The 11,411-nt window shown below is 49.8% G+C and overlaps 7 protein-coding genes across 7 annotated transcripts; 3 read left to right on the forward strand and 4 right to left on the reverse strand.

The window, feature by feature from the left end:
* Window positions 1-206: 206 nt before the first annotated feature.
* N7447_001849 (uncharacterized protein) lies at window positions 207-1,020 on the forward strand (the record flags this gene model as incomplete). The annotated part of the gene is made up of 2 exons (XM_057226125.1): window positions 207-245; window positions 349-1,020. The coding sequence occupies 2 exons, from the start codon at window positions 207-209 to the stop codon at window positions 1,018-1,020; spliced, it is 711 nt and encodes a 236-aa protein (XP_057090141.1).
* A 187-nt stretch (window positions 1,021-1,207) lies between these two features.
* Window positions 1,208-1,699, reverse strand: N7447_001850 (uncharacterized protein; the record flags this gene model as incomplete). The annotated part of the gene is made up of 1 exon (XM_057226126.1): window positions 1,208-1,699. The coding sequence occupies one exon, from the start codon at window positions 1,697-1,699 to the stop codon at window positions 1,208-1,210; it is 492 nt and encodes a 163-aa protein (XP_057090142.1).
* A 606-nt stretch (window positions 1,700-2,305) lies between these two features.
* N7447_001851 (uncharacterized protein) lies at window positions 2,306-3,752 on the reverse strand (the record flags this gene model as incomplete). The annotated part of the gene is made up of 4 exons (XM_057226127.1): window positions 2,306-2,428; window positions 3,116-3,312; window positions 3,344-3,354; window positions 3,556-3,752. The coding sequence occupies 4 exons, from the start codon at window positions 3,750-3,752 to the stop codon at window positions 2,306-2,308; spliced, it is 528 nt and encodes a 175-aa protein (XP_057090143.1).
* A 1,388-nt stretch (window positions 3,753-5,140) lies between these two features.
* On the forward strand, window positions 5,141-6,044 carry N7447_001852 (uncharacterized protein; the record flags this gene model as incomplete). Its single annotated transcript, XM_057226128.1, has 2 exons — window positions 5,141-5,249; window positions 5,704-6,044. 2 exons carry the CDS (start codon window positions 5,141-5,143, stop codon window positions 6,042-6,044), a joined length of 450 nt encoding a protein of 149 aa, XP_057090144.1.
* A 1,293-nt stretch (window positions 6,045-7,337) lies between these two features.
* On the reverse strand, window positions 7,338-8,312 carry pre9 (proteasome core particle subunit alpha 3; the record flags this gene model as incomplete). Its single annotated transcript, XM_057226129.1, has 4 exons — window positions 7,338-7,477; window positions 7,542-7,960; window positions 8,043-8,227; window positions 8,289-8,312. The coding sequence occupies 4 exons, from the start codon at window positions 8,310-8,312 to the stop codon at window positions 7,338-7,340; spliced, it is 768 nt and encodes a 255-aa protein (XP_057090145.1).
* A 261-nt stretch (window positions 8,313-8,573) lies between these two features.
* Window positions 8,574-10,313, forward strand: N7447_001854 (uncharacterized protein; the record flags this gene model as incomplete). Its single annotated transcript, XM_057226130.1, has 2 exons — window positions 8,574-8,643; window positions 8,701-10,313. 2 exons carry the CDS (start codon window positions 8,574-8,576, stop codon window positions 10,311-10,313), a joined length of 1,683 nt encoding a protein of 560 aa, XP_057090146.1.
* Window positions 10,314-10,490: 177 nt separating this feature from the next.
* N7447_001855 (uncharacterized protein) lies at window positions 10,491-11,231 on the reverse strand (the record flags this gene model as incomplete). The annotated part of the gene is made up of 1 exon (XM_057226131.1): window positions 10,491-11,231. The coding sequence occupies one exon, from the start codon at window positions 11,229-11,231 to the stop codon at window positions 10,491-10,493; it is 741 nt and encodes a 246-aa protein (XP_057090147.1).
* Between the last annotated feature and the right edge of the window lie 180 nt (window positions 11,232-11,411).

Below are 11,411 nucleotides of genomic sequence, written 5' to 3' on the forward strand. Positions count from 1 at the left end.
ATATATAGTACATACTATCAGCTCTGTTTCTTCTTGTAGCTGCGCATTGTGTGTAGCCACAAGTCGAAGCTTACCCAATGTAGTTTAGCTCAACCTCGGCATGACGAAAGGCAGCGCCTGGATTCCGCCAGGACTCCTACTCCTCTCTTGGTATCTTGTACAAACACAACGGACGTTTACTCTAATTACAAGTCATATACACAAACATGGTGAATGTCGCATTGATCGGTGGTACGGGTATGGTGGTAAGTTCACATCCTGCAAGCAAAGCTCTTCACTCTACTCGTCTGGAAACTTTCCGAACAAAAATACCAGGCTAGAACTCGAGCTAAGTCGCATAACCGATAGGGCTCCCATATTCTCACCAGCCTTATTGCGAATCCCACTGTAACCCGTGTGGACACTATCTCCCGCCGCATCCCGCCACCTGCTAGCGGCACGCCCCCAGCCAAACTCACCAACTTCGTCTCTAGCGATACCGCCACCTGGGCCGGCAAGCTCTCCACCCTCTCCCCGACCCCCAGCATCTTCATTTCTGCCTTTGGAACCACAAAGGCAGCTGCAGGCGGGTTCGATAACCAATACAAAATCGAGCACGGGCTGAACGTCGAGCTGGCCAAGGCTGCGCACGAAGCTGGCACCAAGGTCTACGTGCTGATCTCATCCACCGGTGCCAACAAGGATTCCAATATTGCTTATTCCCGCATGAAGGGTGAGATAGAGGAAGATATCAAGAAGCTTGGCTTTGAGCGCATGGTCATCCTGCGCCCTGGACTGATTGCTGGTACTCGTGAAGAAAGCCGGCCGCTCGAGGCTGGGGTTCGATTTTTTGCGAACTTGGCTGGCAAGCTGCATTCCAGTCTGAAAGATAGCTGGGCTCAGGAGGCGGAGGTTATTGGCAGAGCTGCTGTCAATGCTGGGCTCAAGGCGCTGGAAGGAGATGTTCCCGAGGGCAGTGAGAAAGTCTGGACCTTGTTCGGCAGTGATATCATCAAATACGGCAAGGAAACATCCCCTTGAATGCGATGCGTTGGAATGAGCTGTCTTTAAATACTACTTATGTTTTGGATTCATGACGTTATGCGGCGATGGACAAACTTACTTGATAGCATTAATCAAAACTTGATATAACATGAATTTTTGGAAACGCTGAATTCCCTACATAAAATTATCATTTGTCGCCCGCTATACTATACACACAAGGCATTCAATCTCGATACGAAACATGAGTCCCATCCTCCTTGACATGAATACCACGGCCCTTCTTTGTCGCCCCACGAGAGCTGGAGGCCTCGCGATCCCGATTCCGATCAGGCCCGTCCTCAGCCTGGCGCCTCCAAGCGCTAGCATCCCTATTGGCCGGGCTCATATTTAGAGGACTCTCTTTCTTGCCTTCCTGCTTGCTTTCCTCTTCAGTGGCCGCGAGTTCGGACTCTGGTGCTGTGTTCTTTGGGTCGAATGCAGAGGGGTGCTTGGCGACTTCGCCGTCTGTACCAGACTTGGCAGTCTCTGAGCGCTCCGGGTTCAAGGTTTCACGGTCGAGTGAGCCCTGGCCCTTTTCGATCTGGGGGAGTGGAGTTGTGCTGAAGGGCGTTCTTGTTGCTGTCGGGGTTGCGAGAGATTGGATAGTGGTTTTTGAGACCTGGCTCCGGGTGGCTCGGGTAGCTTGTTGGCCGGCTGAGATAATGGTTTTCAACATTTTGTGAAATGTGAAGATGATAATTGGAGATGGTTTTGGGTGGGGATTGAAGTGGTTTGTAGAGATATATCGTCGAGGAAGGGCCTAAATATCGAGAGTGTAAGATGCAATGAATTGGAGAAAGGCAATTGGTTTAAATCAAGGGCCTTTCTTGTTACTATCAGGGAGAATCCTATAGAAGTAGTATGTCAGTTTTCTCTTCCAAGTTTCTCTAGACTCTAGGATCATGTTGACGTCACTTGCTTACAATCAGTCAGGCTAACCTAATCGGGCAATGAGCTTGCCCTAAGAGACTGTCCTTCATCAAATGGAACCAAAGGGCCTTTGGCAGTTCTAGGTACTATTTTGCGCTGGTTTAATATATTATTGTCATAGAACCTTCATCAGGATCAACAGAGTATCCGCTGCGTCCATTATAATCTTATCATATGTAGCTAAAGACAATGGATAGATGGGGTCCAATATGTGACTTGTAATGGAGAGAGTCGTGAACAACACCGCACATTATTGAACTCCCCATGGAAACTTCCATCAAGAATATCTTTCTGGTCTCCCAGTCCGTCACACCATGCAGACCCATGTCTCATTCTGGCGGCTGGCGGGCCGCTAGCCGTCAGAAGCTGTCGCTAAATGATGCATGCCAAGCTGATGTTGCTCATTTCCAAAGCCCCGGTAGTAGACAGATGCGCCACCGTAGAGGGGGTTTGAGCGTGGCGGTCGGCTGGCTGGCTAGGGAATGAAGCCTACCATTGACTAATCTGACTATTCGGGAAAAAAAGCCATTCCTAGCGATCAGTGTAGTATGCTTCCACCCAGTTCATTGTGCATCTCTTCGGCACATTCCCAATTATAGCATTGTAGCAATAAAGTCTTTAGTTGTTTTTCAATACGTTCTGAGAAGGGTGAGAGTGATCGTCACCTGTGTTTCTTCCTTTGAAGATAGGGTAAAAGTGCGACGAGAGTCAAGGGGAGCCGTACGTTGGACCTTGTTGGAATTAGATATTACTATCAGACCAACAACCTCGAGGTGCTGGGGTGGCATAATTCGAATATAATCTTCGGGTAACCCAGGTACAAACTCGAATGGACAGCCCGAGCTCACATTGGCCAATTGGCAATAAATTACGATGTAGAATAACTGTTTAGAGAGTACATCCAGCATAGGTAGGGTTAAGCAGTGCCAGAAGAAAGGCAAAGAGAGGAGACCCCCTAGACCGTGGTTTGGTACTGTGTTCACAATGTCTGTGAGAAGAATGATAACTGGGAGCACGCAGAGCGAAGGCCCACTCAGAGAAAGCACAATTGGCCAATGAGAGTTTGGCCCAGGCCTTACCTAACGTAAGTACTGATGAGATGCACATGCCTCTTTGGTGCAGGACGGGTGGGGAAAGGACTCGTTAGTTGCATACGACTGACATCCCGGCTGACAGTTTCCATTGGACGATTGGGCCGACTGCAGGCGAGGATAAGTTGACCGGTGGACCAATCGCCGTAAAGTATTAGAAAATGGAGGCAGTGTGCTTTTTGCTGTCTAACACCGAAGGTAGCGTTACCATCAACGATTTGTCGCCGGTCAAAGGTAGGCGTGTATAAGGTGCGGGAGCCTCCGTTCACTTTCAGATCACGGGATCAGAAGAGCCCGACGCCGTGGGAGCCTGTATGCGGGTCCTGAAATTCAATTTCAACGTTAAGGCACGGGCTTCCCCGGTTGATAGCACTCAAAATTGGCCTGCGGTAGCTCTGACCAGATCAAAAATGCTCTAGTATTTCAACCGGCAACTTCGCTTGTTGGGCAGAAACAACAACCATGCTTTTCCCACACTCGGCCTGATCCTTGCCAGGAGAAAGATTGGTACACTAAGAATGGGCGAGCGGAATTCCGTAGTAAGACGGAGCGAGAGGCAAAAGAGCAGGGGGGCTTCAAAAATTGATTCGAGAGTTTTTTGGGGCTGGATGCAACCAGCTCGCCGCAGCAAACGATAGATCCACCGGATGTGACGGCCATTTTGAGGCTATGAGCCATCATCAGGGATGCCAGTTGCCAACTCAACATCTTGTCATGGATCATCTTCCTGGGTCCGATTCTGGGCGTGATTGAGCGGCATTCCCCGACGATCGCCTGTCGGATTGGTGAATCGCCCAGAACAATCGGGCACAACGGCAAGGACAGAAGTCTGCAGGATTTCCCGTTCCATATTGGCAATCAGTCATATTTCGTCATTCTCATTAATCTGAATGGCATTTGGATTCCCAGTGGAGCTTGTATGAAAACCCTAAACGGCGACCCACGGCCTTCGAGCCAGCCCTGGCTACCCGGAATTGACGCAGAAAGCCAGAAGCAACGTGCCACGTCAGAGTCTCTGAGCTTTGGTGCAGCTGCATATGGTTCGGCAATATGTGGAAGGTGTCACGGTTCGTGTCTGCGGCGAGCGCCGTACATCAATCCGGTCCTATCATTTCCGCCAAAAGAAGCAAGTGGATGATGATGAACACACACATGAGCGGGGGCAAATGCAGGATCCCTCTTTGCAGGAGTGAGAGATCAGCTGAACGAAAATGGATCTATCTGGCCTGCATCCCTAATTTTTGGGGTCTGGCACAAGAAATTTCAATTGCGTGGTCCGTGTCCTTGAACCTGGGTGCCAATGAAAGAGCCTCAAAGACCCTACCGTTGCCACTTATGGGAGGGCTATTGGCTGAAAGCCACAGACCGGAAAGGTGCGGCAGGGATGGAACAACGGTCAAGTCTAAATTTTGATAGACTGGCGAGTAAGACTCGGCAGGAATAACACAAAAAGACAGGGGCTAATGGTTGCAACCACATGCTGAGACCCAATATCGATTTCCATTATTGCCCAAATGCAGGAGACGTAAGAGCCATGAAGAGCAGTGAAGGCAATAAATCGGGATGTGCATGCGTATGCAATCACACAGACAGCAATATCGGATAGATACTTCTGTGGATAAAACATGGCGTTCGGTCAAAATCCCGTGTCAGTGCTCATGAGAGATGAGGCACTGAGCCAATCAACAATTGCAGGCGTCGAAAAATGGCATCAAGATAGAACAACCCATTGTGGTGGAGTCACAAGTGGCGTGCAGAGTCCCATCACATTCGCGAAGGCAGTAGCTTTTCTCTTGCATTGGGACAGGGTTATCCCTGGGCATGAAAGCCTGATTATTGCATCAATACGACAGCTAGCAAGTGCCGAGACCGACTCGGCCATGCAGGATCAGGCATGCAAAACGCAAGAGAATCACAGGAGTGCGAGTCCATGCGAACAGCATCCACACGAAAGCGGGGAGAGGCAGATGGCGATGGCATAATTGCAGTAGTCGAATCTGGAAAGTAGAGGATTGCAGGCATGGATTGAGGGATTTTCGACCCATCGTACATCACCATGAGGAGGGAATCGCCACGGCTGAGGGTTGCATGCACCCATGAACCAACCGGTTGTTCATAGTGGCTCCATTCGAGATACCATGGCCATCATACCGTCTCCACTGCTTGGAGAACTGCTCACAGCCAACCGGATCAACCGTCAGGCAGGTGCGATGTGAAATCCACGGACTTGAACCACGGATGATAAGCCATCGGGCACTGACAAACGTCGATCAACAGTGGGACGAGACAAACATGGGAGAATAAAGCCGTAGCATAGAAACTTCGTCCGAAACATAAATAAGCCTGTTAATGCCCCCAGGATACAGTGAAGTTCTCAATCATCTCCCCGGTTTCATAATTCGAATCTGCAATCTTCAAGCAAGGCCAATAGATTTTCTTCATAAAACGGATTCATTCGAAATTTGTTTCAACTTTGTTGAGCTTTCCGGGTCCTTTAAAAACACAGACAAAAGCCGGCCTATCAAATCCGACAAGCGCGGGTGTACTGTCAGGTGCAACCAATAGAAACCCGGAATTCACGCTGAAACAAAGACGGAGAGCCGTGAGAAAGTGGGTTAAGTCGTACTTGCAGATTGAGCAGCACTGACAGATCTGATAGGCATGTGCTTTTACAACCAAAAGAGATTTGCATGTGGAGACTGGAGCTGGACCAGCTTTGCTCACCGATGCAACTATGAATATCGCACCGGCGAGACATGCGGTATGAGACTCGTCAACATGACCGAGAACGAGAAAGCCAACTGTCGTCTCTGCGAGAAAATCGAAACCAAATATCGCAGACGTAGTGCCGAAGTCGACCGTTTGGACCGATGGAAGCGTGAGGGTGCCAACCTTGTGGCCTCCATGGATCGGTCTCACAAACTCATTATGGACTTGGAGAAAGAGATCCGCTCCCTGCAACGGGAGCGGGACGACCGAAGGAGCACACTCCTAAGATAGGATTGGCTTAGATTTACAAAACCGGTGTTCCTTGTGGTTCGTTTTTCTTTTTTCTTTTTCTTTTTCTGCTGGACAGGTGAACAGCAATTGTGTCGACTTATTTCGGGTCCTTCGTGACCAATCGCCCTGTCATTTTTTTGGTCGCCTGTCACTGTTTTTTTAGGGGTATTTGCAGCGAGTTTCATGTTTCACCATTTGTCCGTGACATCAAGTCCGAATCGAGTTTCTGCAAGGTGATGGGAGAACCATATCACCTTTGAAAAGATTGACGAGAAATTTAATTGTTTCAGATTCCATATTGCTTCCTGTCCATAGGCTGTTAAGCTCCCAAAAAATGTCAATGGGGACTAGCCATATCATAAGCGCCCTGTTTCCTGGGTGAGCGGTTCGCTGAGACAGATGGAGTCTCACAGGACAGGGGGTGGCACCTGCTGGAACCAGACAAAAAAGGCCATTGAGGCCTGACGAATATCAAATGACCATTCAGAATCAAGATAATACTTCAAACGAGAGTAGTGGTGTGTGGTGTCTGGTGTCAGAGCGAGGACACACAGTGTGGAACAAAATGCCCCTCATCACATCCCCGCACGTGATTATCCCTTGCTTAGATAACCTAATAAGATGAGACCTGTCACATAGAAGAAGGATCTTGAGTAAGGTCCTAAGAAATGAAGGAAAGTGGAAGCTATTCCGTCGGATGTTAGTGTTGTGAGAAGAATCTAGGGCCATGTGGGCTGGGTTCCACTTCCCTTGCTCTATACCCGGCAACTCCAACATTGCAGATCTTCAACCCAGCTCTAAAACAATAGTTTTATGCAATCTAGGTAAAAATGACAATGGGTTTGATAGTTTGGTAGGTGTTAGTGACATCGACAAGAAAGAAAAAGAAAAGGGTGAGAAGTATGAACTGAAGGCCACAGAACGCCGAGCTGGGCTATATATCATGTCACTAGAATCGGAGAATTTACTTGTGCTGGCTAGAGCTTGCATGCCCCTAAGCAATACCCATGTGTCTTCAGCCTACGTGTACCTCTCTGCTTCAACATCTTCAGGGCAAACAGCGTCAAATTGGAATGCAGAACTGAAGGAGAGCGCTGAGACTGGGCCGATGTGCATGCCACGTCACAAAAGACAACACCAGATGCAGCCATAAACAAAAGCACACGCGACAGACAAAAAGACCAGTGTTTTGTTTGGACATAAGGTGATGCTAGGATATTGCAACCGGCTGATTATGGTCAAAGTATTGGATTCGAGTATCTGAAACGGAAAAAGAACAAGAGAGGATTTAATCTATTTTATGTCACCAGCCTCGGGCTCATCATCGACCTTGGCCAGCCCTTGTTCCCGGAGAAGGGAATCAATTTCATCCGCAGTCCATAGGTGGTGGTAGATCTTGCCATCCTTGGTCTTGCCCACTGTTGCGAACTCGACTGCGTAAGGTAGGATTGTTAGCATGATGAAACATAATGCAAAAGCGACGCCCAGGAAACTCACTCTTTTCACTGCTGAGCTTTGTGGAGTCCATAGTCTTGCTCAGCACCTTGACAGCCATAGCACAAGCCTCCTTCAGATCGCAGTCCTCCTTGTAATCTTGCTTGAGGAGACTCTGCGCGCTTGCGTTGTTTGCACCAACGCTCGTCGCTTTCCACCCTCCGTAATTTCCACTGGGGTTGCTCTGATACAACTGGAACTGACGGAGGTGGTCGTATCCGGCGTAGATGAAGGAGACACCGAACGGACGTAGACCTCCGTGTTGGGTATATCCTTGCTTCAGATCACAAAGTCGACGGACAAGCTGTTCACATGGAATGTCTTCGTTGTAAGTGAGGAGGTAGCGTTGGGCGTTCTGGCGAGCATAGTTGATCAGAATGTTGGCATCGGCGTTCATACCCGCAACGGCGCAAATCATGTTACTGGAAGATATTAGCTAGTTATCCCAGTACTAAACACAGTAAATTTGGCTGTTTGATTCAAGACAAAAGGGGGACGGCGTACTCGTTGATTGTGTAGAGCTTCTCAGCGGAGGTATCCTGCTCCAGCAGCTTGCTGGTCACCTTCCTCTCAGCAGCGAGGACAATTCCATCCTTGGCTAAGATACCAAGGGCTGTGCCAGCATGAGAAATAGCCTCAAGCGCATATTCAACCTGGTAGAGACGACCTTCTGGGGAGAAGATGGTGGTCTTTCCAACAGCGTCATAGGTTAGCTGGAGCTGCACAAAAGGAATGACGGTGTGCACAAACCCTCGAATCGTATCTCCGAGACATCGTGTATGAATAAAGAAAAGCAACAAAAACTCAGAAATGGGCTATAGGTAAGGGTTGATTGTGCGAGACAGGTGGTTCGGGATGGTGAAGGTCGGTAGTGAAGACGTAAAGCTCCAGGCAACTCGCCCTGGCGCGTCCTCTGTCATCCGCCAAGCTCGGACCACTTCACCACCTCAAAGCTTCGCTGCGACGAATTCACCAGCAAGGACGGATGACAAGGACGATTTACCCATAACGTCGAATTGATTGATCTTGGTCGTCATGCTCAGATCAACATACACCGCTCCTCCCCCTTTGCCTTCGGGGTGGACACAACATCGAGCCCCCACAGGTCGGTCTTGCGCAGGATTCGAGTGAAAACTTTTGGCCATACTAACTATCAAACTAGGCCATTTATACTATTATAATTCTTCAACAAAACAATCGACATACACCCGCCCTCAAGAAACAACCCCTCAGCCCAATCAGGCCGCTTTCGAAACCCCAGAAGCAACATACAATCCCGAAACGCTACCTGCATTTTCTTCAACACCATATGGACCGCCGGCAGGGTTTGGCTCTGGACCAGCGCAATTTGGGCCACCGCAAAACTCTCGGGGCCGCGGAGGATTCCGTGGTGGGAGAGGTTATCATGACCGTGGACGCAGAGAACCCGAAGATCGGCCAAAAGCGAAGCATCCCATTCCTGACTGCGCCCCGTGGTTACTAGTGAAGACCAAGCTTGGGAGGAGATTTGTGCACAATCCAGAAACAAACGAGAGTTTTTGGAAATTTCCAGAGCAAGTTTTGAAGGGCGTGGTGGAATTTGATCGCCTCGAGCGTGAGAAGAAGGAAAGGAAAGAACGGGGTGAGCCCGAAGAGCCAGCCAACAAAGCATCGCCCCCACAGCAAGATGCTCGTATAGAGCCCCAGCCGACACCGCAAGAACCGGAGCACCCAGAATATGACGACGACTATGAGGAGGTCGAAGTTACAGACAGCGAAGGAGAAGAGGGCCAACCGTTAAAGCGTGCACGTGCTGAAAGTGAGGGTCCCAAGGATCAGCTGCTAGAATTCAACGAAGAAGACATGGCATATCAACTAGCAGCCATGGGTGAAGACTACGGACTGGATCCCGGGGAATATGGTGAGGTCGGGGAGGAAGACTGGGAAGAGGGTGCAGAGGGCCTGCCGCTGACAGAGGCCGATTCTGAGGCCCTCTTCCGTGACTTGCTGGATGACTTCCGAATCAACCCATTCACAACATGGGAGAATGTCATTGAAGAAGGCCGTATCATTGAAGATACTCGGTATACCGCGCCCTCGAACATGAAGACACGACGAGAGATCTTTTCCAATTGGAGCCGGGACCGAATCCAATATGTGAAAGAGCAGAAAGCGAAGCAAGAGAAGACCGACCCGCGCATTAGATATCTGGCGTTTTTACAAGAGCATGCCACCCCAAAGCTTTACTGGCCTGAATTCAAGCGCAAGTACAGGAAAGAGCCTGAAATGAAGGACTCTCAGCTTGGAGACAAAGACCGTGAGAAGTTCTACCGGGACCATATCTCACGTCTCAAGCAACCCGAAAGCACCCGCAAGTCAGACCTGTCAGCCCTGCTCAAATCTGTTCCTTTGGACTTGTTGCATCGCTCGTCGAACTTGGAAGCTCTGCCCAACATGATTATCACCGATACTCGTTACATCGGACTCGCGCCCGAGGTTCGAAACCCTTTGATTGAGGCATACATATCTACTCTGCCTCCGCCACCGGAGGTACAGATGACGGCAGAAGAACTAGAAGAAGTTAACCGAAAACGCGTGGAACGGGAGAAACGCGAGAGGGCTCTTGCAGATCGAGAGAAGCGGGTGGAGGAAGAGAAGCAGAGGCAGCGAGGAGATCTTCTCCGTGGCAAGCATCTCCTCCGAGAAGGCGAGGCCGAGATTGAACAGGCGATGCGCGTCAACAAGGACGGACTCATGAGCTACATGGATGTTGATCAGGTGGCAGATGGGGAATAGAAGATAAGTCAATAATAGTCGGGCACTAAATATTACACAACATTTTTGTCGAAGTAAGGACAGCCGAGTTCATATTGTACATCAAGAGGCAATTTGCTTATACCAATGCCATTCGGTTCTGAGGGTATCACTGTATATGAGGAAAACCATTTCCCTTCATGTAGACGATTCGTTCAATCATTTAAATCTCCAATCATCCCAATCCTCATCCTCATCGTCTTCACTCTCGCTCTCATCCTGCTCCACTGCGCCAGATCCCATCGGCTCATCCTGTGTCTGATCTTGGACGCGGGCTTTCCGCAACTCCTCGCGTTTTTGTTTGAGTCTTCGCACCCGCTCCTCCAACTGATCCATCTCATCAAACTCTTCCTCCAAAAGCCGTGCGGCATCCTCTCGCTCCCCTTCCAACTCTGTCTCACGAGTGCGGACTGCCGACGCCTTCGCTCTCTCTTGCTGCGCAGCGAGTTCTGCGGCTGTCATTGGTGCCGCGGATATCGTAGCCTCGGCTGTGACAGCGGCTGGTACATGGGGCTCATCATCCTGCGCGGCGACGTCGCGTTCAAATGCTGCCCATGCCTCTTCGTCAATAGGCGTGGATGGATCTTGGGGCGACTGCGTAGTGGGTTCTTCTGCGATGGCTGGCTCAATAATCTCTTGTTCGTCATCGAGCGGAGGTTCTGGGCCGGCGACACCATCCTCGACTTGCCCCGGACCTTCTTGCTCTGGAGTTTGCTCGGCGCTTATTGCGTCAGAGGTAGACTGAAACGCATCTAGTTCAGCGGCGCGGATCTTCTTTCGCATTACTCCATCTCCACTATCAACCTTGCGCTTTTTGGTGACGCGATTTCCTGTCGAATTTGGAGAGGTGCCCTTGCGGGAAGCTAATTCGCTGCGGAGGAGCGATCGGACGTCGGCCATATTCTCTGAGTGTTAAGGAGTTCGTAGGATGGGTGATGTAGTAGTTGAAATAATTTCTGCATAAAACTGGCGGGAATAAAACAGTCTGTGATGAAGAGTGGGGAACCTGGAGAAGCTCGATCTAAAGATTTATCGAAGGGCATTTCGCCGCGAACCTGTGGCTGGTGACAAATATCACGT

Source organism: Penicillium robsamsonii (assembly GCF_028829455.1).
Source record: "Penicillium robsamsonii strain IBT 29466 chromosome Unknown utg000001l_segment0_segment0, whole genome shotgun sequence".
Taxonomy (NCBI): Eukaryota; Fungi; Ascomycota; class Eurotiomycetes; order Eurotiales; family Aspergillaceae; genus Penicillium; species Penicillium robsamsonii.